At 36.7% G+C, this 19900-nt stretch overlaps 1 protein-coding gene across 1 annotated transcript in view; it reads left to right on the top strand.

Annotated features, from left to right (window-relative positions):
- LRP1B (LDL receptor related protein 1B) overlaps window positions 1–19900 on the top strand; it is a 1171881-nt gene that overhangs the window by 738086 nt on the left and 413895 nt on the right. The window contains 3 exon segments of the mRNA XM_067549510.1: window positions 8244–8408; window positions 9067–9311; window positions 18279–18410. Coding sequence (XP_067405611.1) covers window positions 8244–8408; window positions 9067–9311; window positions 18279–18410 — 542 coding nt within the window.

Below are 19900 nucleotides of genomic sequence, written 5' to 3' on the forward strand. Positions count from 1 at the left end.
AAAATTGCCCATTGGACTGCCCAACTCCTGAACACAGGATCCAGGGAACCCCAAAATACTTACTCAATCTGATACAACCACAGACATTCCATTATGGCTTAACTCTCCATATAGGAATATCTAGATGGGAGCATTTAGACAAGGAAGCCTCGGCAAACCAAAAAGGGGAAAAAATGCACACAATAAAAAAATAAGATTACTACATATGGAAACATAGACCAACCAGTTCAATTTCAACCCCTCGTGCTACAAATGGGCTACAAATAGGCTCAGCTCCTACACTATCAGTAACATCATACAGAGCCAATAATTGCACATAACTCCAGCACCCAAACAATACAGACACAACATTTCTAGAGTATGTTTTCTATTGAATTTATGCCTTATGCAGAGTACTTGATGGGGCGATGCACTATAAAGAGTGTATTAGCACTCATTTGAAATTACCTGCACAGCTTCAATAATATACACATCCTGAACTCATGGTAATATAACCTTTATACCACGTTCAATCATCATGTGTACATTGTTGATTCTGGACACTTAGTGATCAATGTAAATACCAGTGAGACACGGTATGCCTAATTTGCAGATCAATAATGTTTAATGTGGAAGGTTTTCTATAGATATACTAGTTGAATACAAAATCTAAAATTAACTAGAATATATCATACTCACTAAGCCTGGAGAGCTAAGCAGTTACTCAGAAGGCTGTACACAAGAATGGCTTTCTTCAGAGGCCCTGCCAGAGATTCAGTGGCCTCCAGTCCAACTGGCAGCACCTCCCGCAGAGTCACATGTTGATGGAGTGCGCCCCTTTGTCTAAGTAATGACTTCTTATACCTTTCTATAAACAGCTTTCTCCTAATTACTTCTCTGCTTATTATCATATATGCTAATTACTTGCATTGGGTTTTCACCTTTAACTACATTCCATTCTCACCATGATAATTGGGGTTATCAAAACAATATCTGGTGATAGGAGGAGCAGTGTAAAAATAAGCCCCTTGGCAATGAAACAGTGTACCCCCAGATATCCAAGGATAACTTGTTCCCATCACCATTATCTATGTGCAGCTGCAAGCATACATGTTGTGTATTTTGTCTTATGTGCCATGGCATGCAGAAACTGAGACATCTGCAAGGTTACTCAGTAGTCTTATTCATCTCTGCCAACTGGAAGATGTCATGCTACAGAGATCAGAATAGCCAAGCAAGCAACTGAAGCTATGCTTGGCCTGTAGGACAGTGGTCAAGCAACTCAAATTGTAATGGGCCTCCAACATACATGATGTATAAATTATGCTTATTAGACTTTTTTGTTAAAGCTGATCATATATATGATCTATTTTAAAATGTATATGTATAAAGTTGGTGGTATTACACATTCATAATATTTTGTACCAAAATATATATATTTTTTATTATTTTAGAACCTGTTTGGATATTTTTAGGCAATAAATCAACTACTTTATTTTTGAGACAGTGTGAGTAATTTGCATCTAATTATGTACACAGAATAGATAATAATGTCTTTTTTAGGACAATAATCTATACTTTAATGGTCTCTCTAAAGACTTTTTTTTAATTTCTAGCTCGTTTTCCTGATCATAGATCCACTATAGTCTAATGAACATAGATACCCTTGACTCAGTATGTTGTTATGGCGTCTTACAGGAAGTTTTGGTACATCATTTCCATGTCTATTCAGTGGCTTCTCAGTTTCTTGATAATTGACCCATCTGAGTTCAAAGTAGATGTAAAACATGAAATGAATGTTGTCTTGCTATAAAATGTTAAGGGAAAAGTATAATGAATTCCTAGTCAGGCATATTTTATAACACACAGTGATTGCTTTAAAGATTATAAGATTTTGAGCATAAGGAGTTAGGGTAGAACAGATCTTTATTTAGTGCAACACAAAAGGCTCTACTAATAATATGTACAAACTATTGTTTTAGTGCCCTGTTCCTTTTTTTATTGTTTTCAGCATAAATATTTTTCTAATATGTGACTGTTTACCATACTAAAGGCCTGATCCTTCGATGCTTACTCAAACAAGCAGTCCTTATGCAATCAATTACTTATGTAAGTGATTAGGGTTCCTTGCATGAGTAAATTGATTCACAGATTGATAAATTGAGAAGGAAGCATTTTGATCATGGAGTCTGTCCTTCTGAACAACACGAGTCATTGAAGATAATGGTATTGCTCACATGCATAAAGTTAAAGAGAATTGAAGCCTAACTTTGGAACTTTGAATTGGGAAAACTTGAAAATGTTGCTGTTGAGTTACACTTTATGCAATCCCACCATTATAAATGGAGTGATATAGTTTGTGAATTGGGCAACATTTGACCCATTGTATTGATTTTATCTAAAAGGTATTGGCAGTGATTATTCAGTTTGGAACAAATAAGGTTCTTCAGAGAGATTTGGAAGGAAATCTTTAGGGATGATTATTGCCCCACTAACTAGGCCATAATCTCAATCTTAGTAGAATTAAATTTTGCTGTAGGCAAACAGCCCCATCTGTGAATCTCTTTTCTACTTTTCTACTACAGAAGAGTTTAACTAAGTTTATAGAGTTTCCTTTTACCTGTAAAAACTGATTTATTGAGATATCTGCTGACTAAAGTACATGTTATTTTTTCTCTTTGCAATTTAGTGACATTTCATGATGATTTCAGAATGTATATAGGTAACCATTAAATAATAACTACCATCCTTTAAAGGGTATATGCCATTATGCAGAGGTACTGCATGCAAAAGCCATTTCAGAATCTGTGTTCTAAGGACTGGAAGTTTAAAAAACTGTGGGGTTTATTCTTTTTGTATGTAGTTTTTAAAAATGCTCATTGTTGGTATGTTGCCTAAATCAGGGGCTTCAGAATACCATCTACATTATGGGGGCATAGATTTGCCCCCACTGACTCTTCTCTTTCCCTCTGAGGTATCCCCCATAGCAGTCTGATCTATGGGTCCATGAGCTCTTCCACCTACAACTTCCAGATTTGAGTGAGTGGTGGTGTGGCCGGACACAAACTTCAGTGGGTCTGTGATCCCACACCAGCTCACAACACCACTCATTCAAATTTGGCCTGGCTAAGGGTCCGTCATGAGTGAGTGGTGTTTCAATCTGGAGCAAGGTGTTGCAGCACTACTCAGATTTGGCGTAGCCAAAGTGTGGTCAGGCCATGGCTGGGTGGCCCTCCAGGCTCCACTTTCTATGGCCTAAACTTTCTTGTGTTCAGTCCTCTCTGCCCTTCCTTTATTATTATTTATGTATAAAGTCAAGTGTCTGCAAAACACTTTACATATGTGAGCTGTTCTCTGCCTTGGAGAACTTTATCATCTGAATGATTTTTCAATCTAAGGGTGAGATCCTGACCTTCAATGAGACTGCTTAATACTCCCTTAATTTGGAATGTGGGAATGAAATTTCTTGCTGGTGCAGAACTGATGTAGCCAGCTCCACACCATTCCTTCTCAATTTTTCCTAGCATAGGAGACAAACTGGGCAAAGAGAGGCTGGAGCAATTCCTGGCTGACATAACATAGTCTGGAGATCTATTATCAGCTGGCACAGGTTGGAGCTGCCCTGAAGCTACCCCAACTGACTTCAGGGGCCAAAATAGCCCCCAAAAGCCATGAATTTCAAGGGAGTAGAACGATTAAATGGATCTCTGGTGTACTTGAGGATCATGTCCTAACTGTACATAATGACAGTCTGTAAGCAGTGTAGTTGTAACTGTGTCAGTCCGAGAATATTAGAGAGACAAGGTGAGTGGACCAACTTCTGTTGGTGAGAGAGACAAGCTTTTGAGCCACACAGAGCTCATCTTCAGATGTGGGAAAGACACTCAGAGCGCCACAGCAAAATTCAAGATGGAACAGATTGTTTATTGTATGGGACCATTCAAGGTAGAGTGGCCCGTTAACACCTTTGCAGTCATATGACAAAAAGAGGGGTTAGAGGGTTACAGATTGTTGTAAAAAGCCATACATTCAGTGTATCTCTTCAGTCCCTGATTTTTTTTTACTGCATCTCTCAATAGTGTTTCTCCCCTGCCCAGCCCCCAGATTTTTGCATCTTTTAAAGGCCACACTCTCTCCTCAGAACTGATTAAATCTCTGAGGAAGCATCAGTTGTTGCTGAGTTTCTAATTGTAAGAGGACAACATGACCTGTTGCTAACATTTATACACTTAAGAGAAATTGAATTGTTAATACCAAGTGGCAAAAGCCTATAGGTAATATAAAACAAGGTGACCTTAACAGAGGGTTAGCTGTTGGGCATGGGGACAAGAAAAATTACAGTAGAGTCAAAGGAGCAACAAGAAGAAAATAAGTGGTGGAGTCTGTTAAACATTTTAGATGTCTGTACACAAATGCAAGGAGTTTGGGGAATAAACAGGAAGAACTAGATACATTATTATTTAATTGGCATCATAGAGAGTTAGTGGGCTGAGTCTCATGACTGGAATACTGATATAGAGGGGTGCAGATTGTTCAGAAAGGATATGCAAGTTAAAAAGAGAGTGGGTTGCATTATACATAAGGAATATATACACTTGTTCTGAGGTCCAGAAGGAGGTGGGAGGCAGACCAGCTGAGAGTCTCTGAGTAAAGATAAGAGGGTTAACAAATAGAGGTGATGTCATCATGGAGGTCTACTATACACCACCAAATCAGAAAGAGGAGGTGGATGAAGCATTTCTAAAACACACAACAGAAATATCCAAAACACAGGCCCTGGTATTAATGAGGGACTTTAACTATTCAGACATATATTGGGAAAGTAATATAGTAGAACCTCAAAGATACGAATACCTTGGGAATGGAGGTTGTTCGTAACTCTGAACAAAACATTATGGCACAGTACCCTGCAGTCAGTGTCTTCCAACTGAGGCTGGGAGCGATTTCTGCAAAGGTGGGACCTGGCAGCACTGCCTGATTGGCAAGCAGCTCCCTGCCCTATTCCTGTTTCTTGCCTTTGGGCTGAACTGGGAGTGCCTGCCCTGCACTCTTGGCACCACAAGCCCCAGCCCTCAGCCGCCTCTTCCCAGGACTCGCTCTGCTCAGTGCACCGCTTGCCACGCTCCAGAGGCAGCACGTAGCAAGGCCGACAGCCATTGTCCCTTCCTTCCCTGCCCCTTGAACTCCCAGATGTGCTGGCACCCTTGGTTTACAGGAAACTGCGCTGACCCCAGGCTGTTTCTGCACTATATGCCAATTTTAAGATGCAATACAGGCACAGTATAGTATTAGCTTCCCCTTCCGCCGTCCGCTGCTGTCTGATTGCTTACTTCCAGTTTCACATGGTGTTTGGTTGACTGGTCAGGTCATAACTCTGCTGTTCGTATCTTTGAGGTTCTACTGTACAGCAAAACACAAAATCTCCAGTAAGTTCTTGGACTATATCAGACATTTTTGCTCCAGAAGTAGTAGCCAGGGAGACAGCCATTTTAGACTTAATTCTGACCCACAGGGAGGATTTCTTAGTGCACCTGAAGGTGAAAGGCAGTTTGAGTCACAGTGATCATGAAATGCCAGATTTAGTGATTCTAAGGAAAGGAAGAAGTGAGATCAGCAGAATAAGGATAATGGATTTAAAAAAAGCAGACTTGAACAAACTCAGAGAACTGGTTGGTTAGGTCCCATGGGAAGAAAATCTAGGGGAAAAAAGGAGTTCAGAACTGGCAGTTACTTAAGGAGACCGTATTAAAGGCAGAACTGCAAACTATTTGAATGCAAAGGAGTTAAAGGAAGAATAATAAGAGGCCAATATAGCTGCATCAGGAGCTCTTTAATTACCTGAATTTTTTAAAAAAAATCTTTAAAAAAAAGAACTGGCAGTTACTTAAGGAGACCGTATTAAAGGCAGAACTGCAAACTATTTGAATGCAAAGGAATTAAAGGAAGAATAATAAGAGGCCAATATAGCTGCATCAGGAGCTCTTTAATTACCTGAATTTTTTAAAAAAAATCTTACAAAAAGTGGCAACATGGTCAATTTGATAAAGAGTGCAAAAGAACAGCACAAGCAAGTAGGGACAAAATCAAAAAGGCTAAGGCACAAAATGAGTTACAACTGGTAAGTGACATTAAAATGAATAAAAGTTCTTTAAATACTTTAGGAGCAGGAGAAAGATGAAGAAAAGTATAGGTCCTCTATGTAGCACGGAAGGAGAGCCAATGCCTGATGACATCAAGAAAGCTGAGGTGCTTAATGCCTATTTTGCTTCAGTCTTCTCTAAAAAATGGTAATGATGACCAGATACTCAACACAATTAATGTTGACAATCGGGGTGAAATAATGTAAGCCAAAATCGGGAAAGAACAAGTTAAAGAATATTTAGATAAGTTAGATATAGTCAAGTTAGTAGGGCCTGATGAAATTCATCCTAGGATACTTAAGGAACTTAGCTGAAGTGATTTTGGAGGAATTACCAATTATATTTGAGAGCTCCTGGAGGATTGGAGAGATCCCAGAAGACTGCAAGAGGACCAACATTGTACTTATCTTTAAAAAGGAGGACAGGGAAGACAGAGGGAATTATAGAACATTCAGCCTAAGTTCAATACTTGGAAAGATAATGGAGCACATTATTTATTAAATAAACAATTTGTAAGCACCTGGATAATAGGGTTATATGGAGCAGTCAGCATGGATTTGCCAAGAACAAATAATGCAAAACCAACCTAAATTCCTTCTTTGACAGGATTAGTGACCTAGTGGGTAATGGTGAAGCAGTAGGCACAATTTACTCTGATTTGAGTCAGGCTTTTGACACAGTTCTGCATGACATTCTCATAAGCAAACTAGTGAAGTGTGGTCTAGATGAAATTATTGAAGATAGGTGCACAACTAATTGAAAAACCATACTCAAAGTATAGTTATCAATGGTTTGCTATCAGCTGGGAGGGCGTACCTAGTGGGGTTCCACAGGGGTCAGTCCTTGGTCCAGTACTATTCACTACTCTATATTCACAGGTTGAAAACAATGGAATATAGAGTATGTTTCTAAAATATGCAGATAATACCAAACTGGGAGGGATTGCAAGCACTTTGGAGGACAGGCTTAACATTCAAATGACCTTTTGATAAATTGGAGAACTGGTCTGAATTCAACAAGTTCAAAGACAAGTGCAAAGTACTTCACTTAGGAAGGAAAAGTCAAATGCACAGTTACAAAGTGGAGAATAACTATCTTGGTGCTAATACCGCTGAAAAGGATCTGGGGATTATAGTGGACTAGAAACTGAATATGTGTTGTCAACGTGATACAGCTGCAAGAAGGCAAATATGATTCTGGGATATATTAAAACAAGTATTGTGTGTAAGACATAGGAGGTAATTGACCTTCTCTACACAGAACTGGTCAGGCACCAGCTGGAGTATTATGTCCAATTCTGGGCACCACAGTTTAGGAAGGGTAAGGACAAATAGAAGAGTCCAGAGAGAGCAGAAAATGATAAAATGATAAAATGATAAATGAAAATCTGACTTAGGAGGAAAGGGTGGGGGGAAAATAGTCATGTTTAGTCTTGAGAAAAGAAGAAGATTGAGGGGTGACCTGATAGGCTTCCAATGTATTAAAAGCTGTTATAAAGAGAGACGGTGATCAATTGTTGTCCATGTCCACTGAAGGTGGACAAAACACAATTGGCTTAGTATGCAGCAAAGGAGATTTTGATTAGATATTAGGAAAACATTTCAAATATAAGGGTAGTTAAGTTCTAGAATAGGCTTCCAAGGGAAGTTATGGAGATCCATTATTGGAAGTTTTTATAAACAAGTTGGACAAATACCTGACAAGTATGGTCTGGGTTTACTTGGTCCTGAATCAGTGCAGGGGATGGTCTTATTAACTTCTTGAGGTTCCTTCCAGACCTATACCTCTATGTTTCTATGAAATGTAGAATCGAAATGCATATGCTTTTGATTTCATAGTGTTTTTAAAATTGCAAAACTTTTCAATAAGGAAGTACTATTGCTATTTCATCCTATCTTTGCATGAAAAGGGTTACAATTATCCAAGGCTGCATATGTGCCTTAGTTTATTCTGAAATATTTAAATAATATTTAATTTAATATTTAAATATTAGAGACTTTTTTAGAAAAAAAGATAATACCCTTTGTTTAAGTACTCTGTAACATTTTTCTGGTGCATACTTCACTGTGTTTCATTTAAACATTTGAATTATAATTTTTCCCTCCTCCCTCGTAACCCCTACAGAATTCTGTTTTGGACAGACTGGGATGCTAATTTTCCTCGCATTGAGTCTGCTTCCATGAGTGGGGCAGGAAGAAAAATCATCTATAAAGACATGGATACCGGAGCCTGGCCTAATGGTCTTACCGTTGATCACTTTGAAAAAAGAATAGTATGGACAGATGCTAGGTAAAAATAACAATAAAGTATTTAGTATCAGTTTACTACTCTTTATTGTTTTATGTAATGTAATGTTATCTGTATTGCAAGCAAATATGCTACATTATCCCCATTTAATTAAACACATTAGGTATTAGCTGTTTTTATGTTTAAATTCTGCACCCATTGAAAACAATCAGCGTTCAGGTCCTTAATATACATTTCATGTTACTCTGAACAAATACTGAATTTTTTCAAAATATATATAAAGAACCAAATCCTACTCACTTTTCTCATGTAAACAGTGTCATAACACTTGAGAACTATGTGCTAGTTATTGGTAAAGATTTTTCCTTTTAATTCAGTTGAATGGAAATTACTTTGTTTTTATTTCAACTGAATGGATAGAAGTCTATCTTTTAAACTTGAGTGAATGCAAGCAAAAGAGTAACCCATATATATTTTAGTCAAGAAATTGTAGATAATGTGTGCTAGAGCCACTCTAAGGTGATGATTGTTCTTATTTGCTTTGTAAGTAAACTTCTGGCTTTGCAGTTTGTAGAGACAAGGTCATAAATATATTCTGAGATTATTCACTGAAGCATTTTCAGGCCTACAGTACTATTAAGTTATCCCTGCAGCTGTCCTAATATTTATGAATTATTTTTGGTTTGGGTTTATTTTGTAGGTCTGATGCAATTTATTCTGCATTATATGATGGAACTGGTATGATAGAGATCATACGAGGTCATGAATATCTTTCTCACCCCTTTGCTGTCTCTTTATATGGGAGTGAAGTGTATTGGACTGACTGGAGGACCAATACACTGTCAAAAGCCAATAAATGGACCGGGCAAAATGTTAGTGTGATACAGAAAACCAGTGCACAGCCTTTTGACCTTCAAATATACCATCCAAGTCGTCAGCCACAAGGTAACCTAAACATAATTATGTATTATTTTTCTGATCACATATATGTTTACCTCTGTATAATACAATTTTGGGGGTATATGCTGTGTGTTATCTACTTTTCTAATGTCCCAAGAAACATCTGAGCTGAATTGTGGAATGGATAACAAGAAAATACTTGGTGGAGATCACAGTGTTCAAATGTTACTTTGTTGTTTATTAGGGGAGGGAAAGAATTGAAAATTCCTTAATTTGAATATCACTTCAGATGCTTTTTTTTATTTTTTCTGGTTGAATTTTCTTTTGCTGTGTCAATATGAAATTTAGCTCATGATGTGTGTCAAATACTTTCCATTTTGGTTTTCTAAAAACAGTTGAAGTGTTGCCTGCTAGTACGAAAACCTTGATGCACATTCATAAAAGTCAGCTTGTGGACAGGCCTTATTATTTGGTTAAATTAAATATTGTCTGTTTTCAATTTTAACAATGATCCTAGTACATTTTAAATGATAACATTACCAGGATCACTAAACCCATAATAATCATTGAATTATCTGCCTGTTCATCTGTCTCAGTGAAGTATTACACCTACTTATGAAAATGAAAGAATGTGTTAAAAACCATGCTCCTGAGGACATAATTACAAAGAATGTAATTTCATTCATTCAGTTTACATGAATACAGTAGCAGTGAATCATCAGTATAATTGTTTGTAGTTGTGGAAGAAATTACCACCAGAATTTGAACTTCTTATTCACAATGGTTGGCATTTGCTTATGCAAGTAGAACCACTGATATTAGTGGGAGTAAGTGCTCACCAACACACATAAGGAGTTCACAGTCTGCCATTATTGTAATGTGCATTATTATTGTCTAGAAAATGTATTTAATTTATAGGAATAAATTTTTAAAATGCATCTTATAGCTGTCTTAATCTACTTGTGAGACACTATTAGGTTTAAAAAAAATAGAATGAGCAGCATTTAGAAATCTAAAGCTTGTTTGAACATTGTAGGATAATATGATAGGCATGACAGAGTTCCATGTTCTTTTCAGTTCCAAATGTTCTAACTTGCATTCTTGGTATATACAGCATAGAAAAGATGGACATAAGAATGTTGCTTGTAACTGCTAAAGTCTATAGGGGAACCATGAATAATTGAAGAACTTGAAATGTTAAGGGCATTTTGTTACAATTTTATTTTGACATCCGACTACCTCTTATTTGAAACTTTCCTACCACTCCAGTTGTTTTTATTTTTTTCCCTAAGAATTAGGTAATAAAGAATATATAAATCAAACTGACAACCGATCATCAGGCTTGATCCCAAACCCTTTTAAAGATTTTTAGTGTGGTTTAGGTAATACCTTCCTCTCTCCAACAAGTCCCTCTACTTTTGCCCATATACTATTAAAAAGCCATTGCAGCATTTCATCAGGTTTTATATTCATATCTAATTGAACTCTTTTCATATTGTATGTACTCTGTGCCTTCTTTGAAGTCAGAGGTGTTCTCCAAAAGAAAATAACACAGAAACATAATGTCTTTAAAATCAGTTTCATGTAATCAAGCACTATTATGCATAGTTATATATATTTTTGCCAGTATCACTTACAACAGCCCTGTAATATTTTTTTGCCTTTAAGTTACTTTTATGTAGTCTCAGGTTTAGCTCAATTTTAACTTAACATACTTTTTATCTGGGAATTTCCTTTGACTTATATACAGAGCCCTTCACGGATACAAAATGTGAATCTGCATTTGTTCTGCGATCTGCAAACATGCTCCATGGATATCCTCATTCCTGGAGGTGGTTATCCACAGATATAAATCAGATATCCACAGATCTGAAGGGCTCTCTCTATATATATATCATATATATATACACACACAGGCAGAATGCTGCCAGGTGATAATTCTAAGTATTTGAAGATTGGTGGTATCAACTTTGTTGTTTTATTTTTTTTATTTTAATGTTTTAGCATCAGATTCAGTAGTCTCCTCTGGTAGTTTTACCATCCCCTGAAGCAGTACAAAGCTGTCAGTGTACTGATCAGTTTCTCCTTCTTTCCAGTTCCTCCCACTCCCACATTCCCCTAGAAACATGTACTTCAGGTTCCTTCTCCCTCCTGTCTCTCCTATAGCCCCGTGTGTACATGTGTGCACACAAATGCACACACTCCAGTTTTCCATCCCTACTTCCTCTTTTAAGTAGATTTGTGCAATGTGTAGTTTTTGAAAAAGAAAATGTAACAATTAATTAATCTTTATGCCATTCATAAGTGAAAGTTTATCCTTAAGCAGGGACTGATAACGTTCTACAGTGAATTCTGCAAAGTACAATCCTTTTTAAAAATAGCTGCTAGCTTTCATTGTTAACAAAGGTATCGTAGTACACGTGAGCTACCACCTCCCGAGCAGCCCATCTTAGCTGATGGCGTTTTGGCTTTACTTTTATTGAGAACAGTGGGCAATAGTAGCCATTTTGAAGTAGGTGTTTGCAAAAGGCAACTGTGATAGCTTCAGTCCTATTAAGAACCATGGCAGACATTTTGAAAGAGGATGCTTCTTCATGGAATTTTTTGTAGAGAACATTTTTTCATCAGCCTCTGCTGAAAGAAAATGTTTTGATTATGAAGAAAAAAATGATTGAATTTATGGCAAATTTGAACAGATACGTTTCAGAATTTGGTTCAAAAGAATCATCTGAAATCAGATGCTAAATACTTTATTAAAGGTCCCATTTTAAAATTAATTTTATCTACTAAGCTAATTAAAAGTTTACTTGTTAAATTCTACAAATATTCATTTTCTTCCCAAATAATAAATTCTGTAATATTTTGGATGTGGACATGTTGTATTCTAGATACATAACAAAATGGGTGAATGTTCTTTAACTGCAAAACTTAACTTGTCCCGAACTTTGAAAGAAACCAAAACCTTATCTATGCTAATAGGAATTTTAGCTTCTTTGAACTAGCATGACATAAATACCAGCTTGAGGGAAACTACACAAATTCGTTTAAAAATAATTTTAAGTAATTTAAAACTTTTCTTGTAAACTGATTTTCAATAAAACATAATGAAGTGAATCCAGTGCAAGATTTTAGCTCTGATTCTATACAAGAAAGTATTTGAAGTCCTGGCCTTATAATCATTATAAATAGGCTTGGATTAGAATTTTATTGGTAAATGTTAGTAAACTTGGATTTCACTGTTCACACATAAACCGATGAAAAAAATACTTCTAGTTGTGTTGAGGATCCTCAGATTGGGATCCTTCAGTTGAGGTACCCTAATTATTCTCTTGTGAGTTGAAGTAGTTCATCCTTGTGGACTTAAATTTTATCAGAATTAGAAAAGAGGTGATATAATATACAGTCACTTCTTAATTCTTGACTATATCCAGAATCAGTACTGGGTTTAGGAGCAAGCAGCAAATGGAACATCTTCAGGTAGCATATAGCTGTAAGCTGCAGGACCAGACTGACATTGTAATATTTGGTTTATAACACTTCAATATACTATAGCACTGATGTACTGCATGACCACACCCCCTTGTGTTGCATGACAACTCTTTCAGAACATGGAGCCTGGGTCCATGGATCTACTTCAGAATAACCCATGTAAGATGAAACTTTACTAGCTGTTTGAACGTTTTATGTGATTTAATTGACCTAAAATAAAATATACTAGAACTCTTTCAATTTCTGTGGTTTAAAAAAATATATTTTAATTAAGTTAGCATATTCACTCTAAAGTGAGATATTTGTATGACTGAGGTACCTGAGAAGGTAAAATCATTTCTGTATGAACCACTGGAAATTGTGGGCTGACCCAGTGGTCTAGTGCTTTGCCATGTGAGAATGTGAGTTTTGGAGTCAAACTCATCCTCACTAGGCCCAAAGCAGCATGGCAGGGAGTGACGCTTAAGTGACAAACACAACTTTTAATATTCTTTCTATCATCCACTATGTCCAATGAAATGAAAAACATTGACCATAAGAAGCCACATCCATATATCTTTAACTGTAGGAAGGGGTCATTGCAGTGTGCGGCCTTTTGAAGATAGGGTGAGGAACAAATGCAGAATGTAGGATCTCAGAAGAACATCCCAACTTGAAAAAAGTGAAACAGCTTCAGAGGTGTGTGTGTGGGAGGGATCCTTTTTTCATTTCTCAGAGATTTCACCTTTCATTTGGAAATTAATTATAGAAACTTTCTGCAGAGTGAAATTTTATGCACTGAAAATTAGGGTAAACAATAGAATAGCTGCTGAATATAAACTATACCAGTATAGTTCTGTTCTGTTATCATTAAAACAACATTTACCTTCATAAAATTGTTTTGTTATGATTTTCATAAGATATTCCATTGAGGCCTAACATGCCAACTGTTAAACTTAATAACCTTTAACAAAAAATGTGATTGATGATGTATATAAGCAAAGTTTGGGTGATCTTTTGTTTCTTTGTTTGTTTTTAGTTTGTGAAATTTAATTACAAGCTATTAATATAATATAAATTATTAACATAAACAACACTAGATAAGTATGTCTTTTCTGTCTATAAAATATTGATATCCTTTAAAATGTAAATCTTTCAGTGAATGTTTCAGTACTTTAAGGTAAATCAGGTTATCTTACCACATTTTAAAACTGATTACTTTTCTTTACTTATACATTTTCTTGATGAACTGTAAATGAAACAGTAGTGGAGGCAGAAACCTATTTTTATTGCTAAGTAATTATGGAGAGACTGTAGTTTCTCCATTTTTAAGATTGCAGAAGTCTTGAATTGCAAAGCCGTATTTTAGTCCTTTTGTAATTTTGGATTGAAAAAATTGTAGGACCTGAAAATTGTTATATTCAATGTGAAGGCAAAGGAAACAGCTTTTTGCAGTGTGAAGTCCAGATTTGAAATTTTGCCATAGATTATCTATTTTGCCAGTCATTTACCTTTCGGGGGTGGAGGTGGGAGGGAGGCGGGCATGTGTCAGGAATTGGCTTTTTGATTCTTAGGGCAGATCTGCACTGCCCTGAGACTTGGAGTAGGTCCCCAAGATGAGCATAGCTGGAGCACAGTGCACTTGAGCCATTCTCCTCCCTGCCCTGCCATGTCCCTTATGTCAGGGTCAAGGATTGCTAGCTCTCTACCTGTTGAAACCCTGTCAGAGAGGGAAATTGGGCCAAGTTATCTCTGATAGGCTCCTCAGAGGGTAATGAGGCCGCTCAAGTTCACCTGGGGGTGGTTAACTCACTGAATAACTGGGATGCAGTTCATTAGGCAGGAAAGTACCTGGTTAAGGACCTCAGTTAGAGAAAAAACTCCTGAGGAGAAATGTAGCTGCCAGAGAGAGAGAGGTGTCGCAGAGAGAGGATCCTTCCAGCAGGCTGGTGAGAAGCTGCCAGACAAAGCAATACTCCAAAGATGGAGAAACAGGACAGAAGGCTGGGGAAGACTACTGGTGTAGGAAGAAGCTCAGGGAACAACAAGAGACTGCGAATGACTAGTTTTGGCTGTTTCAAACGAGGGACCTGAGCTGCAACCCAGTGGAGTGGATAGACCTGGGTTCCAGTACAGATAACTTTCACCCTAGAATTCTAACTGAGCTGACTGAGGAAATCTCTGGCTTTTGGTAATTTTTAATAAATCTTGGAATACCAGGGAAATTCCAGAAGACTGTAAGACTGCTAATGTTGTGGTAATATTCAAAGAAGCAGAATAATGCATATAACTAAAGGCCAGTTAATCTGATATCAATCCCAAAATATTTGAGAAGCTGACACAGGATTCAACTAATAAAGAATTAAAGGATAGAAATGTAATTAATGACATCCACACAGTTTGATGGAAAATAGCCTATGTCAAACAAAACTGTTTTCGTTCATTGAACTTAGAACTTTGATTGATAAAGGTATCTATGTAGATGGGAGATACTTAGACTTTTTGAGGCATTTGACTTAGCACCACACAACATTCTAATTACAAAAAAAAAAATCTCTGGAATATCATTGGAGCACATATAAAATGGATTAAGGACTGGCTAACTGTGAGACTCAAAAAATAGTTATCAGTGGGGAATCATGATAAAATGGGGGTGTTTGTTGGGGTTCCGCAGGGATACATATTAATTATAATTCTATTCAGTATTTTCTGTTGCACAGCTTATCTCCTCAGCCATCACTGATGGTTTAACGCCCCCACCTGTGGAATTTGGAAGTGGTCCAGTGTTGTTGCTGGAAGTTCCTGAACTATGTTCCACCTTTCAGCTCAAGCCACCAGATTTTCTTCCTCTGCCGGTGGAACGAGTTTGTAGTTCAGTTACTGCTTGTTTTATCATTTCATTCTTTGTTCATTTTCACCACTAGCAACTTACAATCTTTCTTTCTCCCCTGGATCATGCCTTTTTTCAGCATGAATCACCTGCAACCATAGCTGCAGTGCCTGTCCTCCAGGACTCCTCTGCCCCGCCTAGTGTATGGCAGAGGTGTTGTGCAAACACCAGGCTAAACCTAAGTGGTGTTCTCCATGTGAGGCAGCATATACAGGCTCTAGTGAGGGCAAATGATGCTGTGTCTGTTCACTGCTACGTAACCTTCATACTTCCAGGGCACAGAGCTCAGAGTCGGATTGTCATGCCCATCCTATCCTGTGCAGAAAAGACTGAATAAGAGCTTCTGAGCATTGTTGGATGAGACTATTAGAACAAAGACACTATATGGCCAGCTCAGGTCGCCACTCAAGCTCTAAAATGTACCGTAAATTCCCTGGGGAAAGAAGCAAGGCTCATACGCAGCACCCTGTCTTCCCAGCTCAAATCTGGGAACTCCAACAATTAAATCCTGCCCCTTGAGGAGGAGAAGTGGGACCTCGATGGAGAATGCTTTCTTTGTCTCTTCAGGTGTAGTGAACGTGATAGTTGGGGGAGAGGGGTCCCTTGGGGTATTTGTCCCTCCTTTTTATAGTTCCAGTCCTCCTCTTTAAAAACATGTTCAGTTAAGAATCAAGAGCCAAAGAGTCTAATGGAAGGATATTCCCTGCTGTTTTTTCTACCTGTTTGAACTTCCTTTGTCTTCCCTTCCTACTTGATGATTCAGTTAACTGCTTAAATGCAAAGTAAGCAGAGCATACATTTCTTTGTTTAGGATAGATATGTTAGCCAACTTCAGTTTGAGCAGGGCTGTGGGGTTTGGAACATGTATTGTTAATACCATACCAGGGGTATCTTATAACTTCACATACAACGTTGCCAAACATATTTTACCAGACAACACTAACTAAGAAATTATGAGTTTTCAAATGATACCTTACAGGTCATACTTTGAACTAAGGTTATTACAGTGTGAATTAAGGGGTGTATTCTGTCACAGAAACCCTGCATAGTCCTAAAATATGCTGTTATAGGAGTCTCTATATATGTTTACATGTAAATAGCTAGGGTACCATTAGATGATCAATAATATGTAACATAATTTCTGGGCATTTTAGGACCAATAAAACTTGTTAATTGCGAGCAAATTCTTCTGACAGCTGTTTACATCCACATAACACTATTTGAATCAAATGGCTACTTAAGTTTATTTTGAAAACAGTGATGTTTTCTTAAATGGAGTTATCAGTGAGAAATCTACCTAGCAGTTACTTTATCTACAGTGAATTATGTTAACTAAATTCAGAATTAATGTTATTAGGGGTACTTTTTCTTTAAACTAGTATTGGCTTAGGAAACTCCTGAAAATAATATAAAATATTTGGCATTTTTGCAAATATATTACAAAGTTAAGGTGCTAGTATGCAGAGTGATCAAACTGAGGTGGAAAGCTATTAGTATTTTTCTAAGATCATCTCACAACCTAAGCTGCTGTTTACGATATGAGAATGAGACACCAACCACAAGATTTTCATAATATGATCATCCTTCTCTTATGTGCTTTGATCACCAGTGAAATAGTTAATTTTGTACATTTAAATAGTCATAATTAGACTGCAGGGTTAATACCCCATTAAGACAAATAGTCATAGTTCACATCTTTTGACAGTTGTGTCAGGCTTTATGCAGATGTAGGCATACATGACAGTATTCATTTACATCTATTGTACATTAATCATGTTTTCTGCAGTGATAAGAGCTAGAGACCTTTATATTTTTCCTTTAAACAAAAGCTTAATATTCTGGAGCACAAGATGGCAGTTTGTGGAGAAAAAAATAATAATTGACTGAGCCCCTGAAGGCTTCCCCCATTTGATGACAGACCTTGGGCACTTTTTGGGGTTTTTTTAGTGATGTTTCATATTTTCCATACTGCGTATAATATATTATTTATTTAAAAGGTCTACTCCTTTATTTTTCACATAGGAGTATATAGATGTTTGAAAAAATGATATTTTCAGACTTTTATGGATCTCATTACTTAAATATATTGAAGACCTCTTTTTTTCTAGGAAAATATTTCTCAGTACTGATTGTTTTAAGAAATAAAGAGAAATTTTCCTGCAGATGTATGATAGGGCGTATAAAAACCCTGAAGATATGCAGTCATTAAACCCTCACTGTATATCTTACAAAAGTACCTGGTTTTAAACCCTTTATTAATGGTTCCTTCCTGGATAATTAGGTTCTGTTGTTTACCATTCTCTCTGCAGTTTCATTTGAAGAAGTTGTTGTTCACTTTCATTCCTCTGGGTTTGTGTGTGTCTATCTCTGTGTGATGATGTTGCTGATGTACTTTGGTTGGCTGTTTCTTTCCCTGGTATTTTTTTGTTTTCAGCGATGGATGAAGTGATCTCTCTTTATATATAAATGTGTAAAGTGCTTTGGAATCATTTGTGATAGAAGTTGATAAACATCATGACATAAATGATGCTAGTAGGGGTTATATGGTTACATTCTCTGAGCATTGATGGGAGATTGATCCCGGGCCCAAGAAAGTTGTTTTTATTTAAACTTTCTATTCCATCCAATATTAATATCTCAGTATATAATTCCAGCTCCGAATCCTTGTGGTGCTAACAATGGCAGAGGTCCATGTTCTCATATGTGTCTGATCAGTCACAATAGAAGTGCTGCTTGTACATGTCCTCATCTGATGAAACTTTCCATAGACAAGAAAACATGTTATGGTAAGTTTCTTATTTTGTTTTTCTTGGGAACCAAATTTTTACTGATTTCATTAGTGTTAAGATTTTAAATGGACATAATAGATCTTTATTATATTTAAAATGATCTGTATAATGCTTTTTGGAGAGAATTTTGAAGGTACAACTTACCTTTTGAGAGTTGAAATACTCTTGAAGGTACACCTACTTTTTTAGAGTTATTTTAATATATGCGGTCTGTGGAACGCTGATATTTATACCCTTGTTCATTTTTTCTATTGCTTATGTATGTCATGTGTTTGTAGAACTTATCTCTGTAGTACAGAAGGATTTGTAAGTATAAAGGGCAGCATCAGAAAATGGTGATGTAACAAAAAAGTACTTAATAGGTTTAATCTCTACATGCTCTTCTTATAAAGTCTTCTTAGCATCATCTTCTGGAATTAAAAACTAAAATAAAGAACATGGATAAAACAGGTAGCCTTGCAGAGTGTGTGTGCAAAGATTATAAGCAAAACTTTATAGTAATCCCAGAAATGTCAAATAATTTTGTTCGTTATTTGTAAAACGTGTAATGCACTCTTCTTTGCAGTATCTAGGTACAGGAATCTCTAGAAAAGTATTTTACCATGCCAAAATATGTTAAAGAAAATAAAACTCACCTCTGCAATTCATACACTGACAAGTTTTTCTAAAACTTCTTAAATATTTTAGAGACAAGAAAAGAAGGTTCTGTTTTGCCCTTGATATAGCCTCTTCATGTATCATACATAAACGTTGTGTGTTTTGTATGTAGATTCAGTTGAACAATGGGCCCCATCCTTTGTTCTCCCCACACTTTTGTCTAATCTATTTGTAATTAGTGCAGATGTTGAAGAGCTTCTTGTATTTACTTCTGTTTGTAATTCTTTCCTGATCTACATCAGTGTTTTTCCTGAGATTTCAAATGCCATTTCATATTACAAATATGTGCAAATAGAGAACTAGATTATTGTAACACGTAGGGAAGATCTACACTTAAAAAACTGCAGAGGTGCAGCTGCACCAATGTAACTGCGTTACTGTGGCACTTCAGTGAAGATGCTACTATGCTGATGGGATAGCTTCTCCCATCAGCGTAGTTAATCCAACTCTGTGAGAGGTGGTAGCTGTGTAGACGTGAGAAACCCTCTCATCAACATAGAGCTGTCTACACTGGGGGTTAGGTTGGTATAACTGTGTCACTCAGGGGTTTTCACACTCCTTAGTGACATAGTAATACTGATTTAAATTTGTATTGTAGACCGTGTTTCAGGGAGCTAATAGATTTAATAGTTTCTGGTCTTTTCTTTCTTTGGAATCCTGCAAGGCTCCATTGATATAATGCATTAGGAAAAGGTTTGAAATATATGTAAATGAATGCTTATTTCTGCTCTATATCAAATGTTATTTCTCTGTGGTAGCTTGCTACACATTATATCAACAGATTTGCATACAAAACATTGTTTTTACTTCATTGATGGAAACTTTGCTTA

The sequence above is a fragment of the Emydura macquarii genome, unplaced genomic scaffold, assembly GCF_026122565.2.
Source record: "Emydura macquarii macquarii isolate MOO-44397 ecotype Brisbane River unplaced genomic scaffold, CSIRO-AGI_Emac_v2 contig_1253, whole genome shotgun sequence".
Lineage (NCBI taxonomy): Eukaryota > Metazoa > Chordata > Testudines > Chelidae > Emydura > Emydura macquarii.